At 47.8% G+C, this 3,185-nt stretch overlaps 1 protein-coding gene across 1 annotated transcript; it reads left to right on the top strand.

Moving 5' to 3' along the window:
• Nucleotides 1–473: 473 nt before the first annotated feature.
• Mkrn3 (makorin ring finger protein 3) lies at nt 474–2,874 on the top strand. The gene has a single exon (XM_055623323.1). The coding sequence runs from the start codon at nt 562–564 to the stop codon at nt 2,152–2,154; it is 1,593 nt and encodes a 530-aa protein (XP_055479298.1). The 5' UTR covers nt 474–561; the 3' UTR covers nt 2,155–2,874.
• The last annotated feature ends 311 nt before the right edge of the window (nt 2,875–3,185 follow it).

Raw genomic sequence — 3,185 nt, 5'->3', positions numbered from 1 at the left:
AACAAAAGCCTCGGCGGGCACACGATTCAATTTTAAAACCTAGTCACCTACAAACAAAAGAGTGAACAGAAAACGATTTTGTAATGTTTATGCATGAAATGTTTTATAAACTCCAAGAGCAGCAGCAGGTAGAGGCGAGCAAGGATTGCATTGCTTACACAAAAAGAAAAAAAAATACAATGTGTAAAACCGAAACCGGGAGATATAAAAACATCAACCTTGAAGGGAAACAGTGTGGAAACGGGGATTAGGACTGTCAGAATTGTCGGCAAATTGCCGGCAGAAGCCGTTCCTGAGATCGTAAACCGCTAGCGGCGACAAAAAACATGGCGGAAGCCACTTCCGCTAAAGCTCCGAAAATGGTGTTACAACAGGAAGTGTCCGTCTGCCTGCAAGTAGGAACCAAAGTTCACAGGGAACGGGGAGCTGGTGGGAAGACAAAAAGTGGTGCACTTCCGCCCGAGAATCGGCGGACGATCGTTCCAGCTCGAGCTCCGCAATTCAAGCTCAAAAAAGACAATATTAGAGGGTTTTTGGACAGTGTCAGGGGCAGGGAATACGATGGAAGAGTCTGCAGCTCCCTCTAAACCCTACGCAGCCGCAGGTGCCGAGGCAGGTGCTGAGGGGGGGGAGGGTGTGTCTGTTCCCCCCCTTCCTGCGTTTGAGGCCTCCGGAGCTTCTGCGGTAGTTAGCTTAGCCCCTCTGCAAGAGGCGTCGGGCCTGGCACCGTTCCTTGTGGCTCCCGTACCAGCGAACCGGCGCGCGGCGAGTTTGAGGCCCGCTCCAGCCGCAGGGGGCGGAGCCAGGTCTGGTCCGGAGCGCAACAGTGGCAGCTGGACAAAGCAAATCCTCTGCAGGTATTATCTGCATGGGCAGTGCAAGGAGGGCGATAACTGTCGCTACTCTCATGACCTCTCTGGGCGGCGGAAAGCTAGGGGAGGCCAAGATTCTCAGCCTCGGGCCTCTGCAGACAGAGGGCCCAAGATGGCCACTCAGTGGGAGCCCCCGACTCAGGAAGTGGCGGAAGCCCCCCCTACTGCATCCTCAAGCTCCTTGCCTGTGATTGGCTCGGCTGCTGAAAGGGGCTTCTCGGAAGCTGAGATTGACAATGCAGGCATTGGCTCAGCTGCTGAAAGGGGCTTCTCTGAAGCTGAGATTGAAAGTGCAGTCCTTGCAGCAGGTGCTGCGGGAGGAGCGGGTGCGGAAGGCTGGGAGGGGGCGATTGAGTTTGTTCCCGGACAGCCCTACCGAGGTCGCATGGTCCCCCCGCATGGTCCTGAGGCTCCTCTGCCGAGCCCAGAAATAGAGAGAGAGCACGTGGCTATGGGCATGGGGATGCCGCCGCCGCTGCCGCTTTGCCGCTATGCTGCCAGGGGACAATGCCTCCGTGGCGACAGGTGTGCATACCCTCACGGAGAAATATGCGACATGTGTGGGCAACAGGCCCTGCACCCTTGGGATGTGGCCCAGCAGGAAGCTCATAGAAGGGCCTGCGTTGAAGCACACGAGAGAGATATGGAACTCTCTTTTGCTGTGCAGCGCAGCATGGACAAAGTGTGTGGCATCTGCATGGAGGTTGTCTATGAGAAAGCCGACCCCAGCGACCGCCGCTTTGGCATCCTTTTCAGCTGCAACCACACCTACTGTCTTAAGTGTATCCGCAGGTGGAGAAGTGCCACACAGTTTGAGAACAGGATCAGTAAATCCTGCCCACAGTGCAGGGTCTCCTCTGGCTTTGTCATTCCTAGTGAGTTCTGGGTGGAGGAGGAAGAGGAGAAGGAGAAGCTTGTTCAGCAATATAAGGAGGGAATGAGCCAGAAAGCCTGCAGGTATTTTGCTGGAGGCCTAGGTCACTGCCCATTTGGAGAATTCTGTTTTTACAAGCATGAATACCCCGAGGGCTGGAGAGACCAGCCTCCGAGGCCAGGTGGTGGTGGATCATCAAGCGCATACTGGCATCAAGTTTTGGAGCCTGTGCAGTTGCGAGAGGGAAAGGTGCTGTTTAAAAGCCGTAAAAAGGAGCTTGCCGTGCTTCGCCTGGCCAATCAGTTGCTTAAGAAGTTGCTTTGCCTGAGAGGCAGTTTTTCCTTCTCTGATGACCGCTGGCTTTTCCTTCAGTACCAGCTGGAAGAATATTTCAACTTGAATCTGTAGTATCATGCTGTGGCATGTGGTCTAGTCTGCTAAGGCTCTGTTGTCTGCTGTTGCTTATTTCCCTTTATTGACTGATAAACCTATTGCTTTCAAAGGCTGTCGAGGCAATCTTTATGCAGTATTGCTGTTTTCTTCTCTATTTACCATTTCTTCTCGCTAGGATTGTGATGTTTCTCTGTGTTACTAAATGACAAGAAATCTTAAAAGTATTGTTTGGTGGAATTAATATTTCTGTCAGCTAATGAATTGTGGTGTTTTTTTCCAACAGGACTCAATCACTTCTAGTCTAGTGTTTACAGTTTTTCATTGTGCAGTCCCTTAAGAGTAAATGTGACAAGGTGACAAAAGTCTTTAACTGAATTATGAGCTTTTTGCTATATAGCCTTAAAAAAAAAAAGACCCTCCTGGGGCCTTGCAGCTGCTGTCTGTGTTTGTTTACATGTCTGTTTTTCCTTCTCTTTCAAGTGCACTTGTTAACTTGTGGTTACTTCGTGGTTCTGTTTTACTTGACCAAAATGAGGTGCATATGTTTACATGTTTTTATCCTGTTTGGCTTGATGTGAAATTATTTATATTTGGAAATATATATTTAAGAATGATATATATGCGTATATGTATACAAAGATGTATTTGAGAAATATGGAAACAAATATATACCATAATATATATGTTTGAAGTAATGAAATAAATGCAGAGCTGAAAGCCTAATGTTAAAGTCTAGGTGTATGGGCTGTGTGTGAATTTTGTGGATAACTTTTCTGCCTTGGCACTGATGTCAGTGATTAGTATCTAATAAAAATGACTGCTATGTGTATTGGACTCTTTTTAAAGGATTTATAAAACATGACTTTGGTAATTCCTATGATACCATTAACAGCTTCTCTAAGTGTTGTCATGAAAATATGCCTTTACATGTAGTAAACCTCTCATTTTTCTTAACACTGGCAATTCCTGAACTTAAATACACAGTTGTTTCTATTCAGTATCTTAGATATCTGTTTATATCACACATTAGAGGCAAAGAACTTTTG

Source organism: Psammomys obesus, unplaced genomic scaffold (genome assembly GCF_907164565.1).
Source record: "Psammomys obesus unplaced genomic scaffold, mPsaObe1.curated_primary_1811, whole genome shotgun sequence".
Taxonomy (NCBI): domain Eukaryota; kingdom Metazoa; phylum Chordata; class Mammalia; order Rodentia; family Muridae; genus Psammomys; species Psammomys obesus.
The sequence above is the reverse complement of the archived record's forward strand: the minus strand, read 5'-3'. Positions and strand labels throughout refer to the sequence as shown.

What these genes read in the sequence shown, in the direction of transcription:
- Mkrn3 (XM_055623323.1), top strand. Translation starts at nt 562, where the DNA reads ATGGAAGAGTCTGCAGCTCCCTCTAAACCCTACGCAGCCGCAGGTGCC.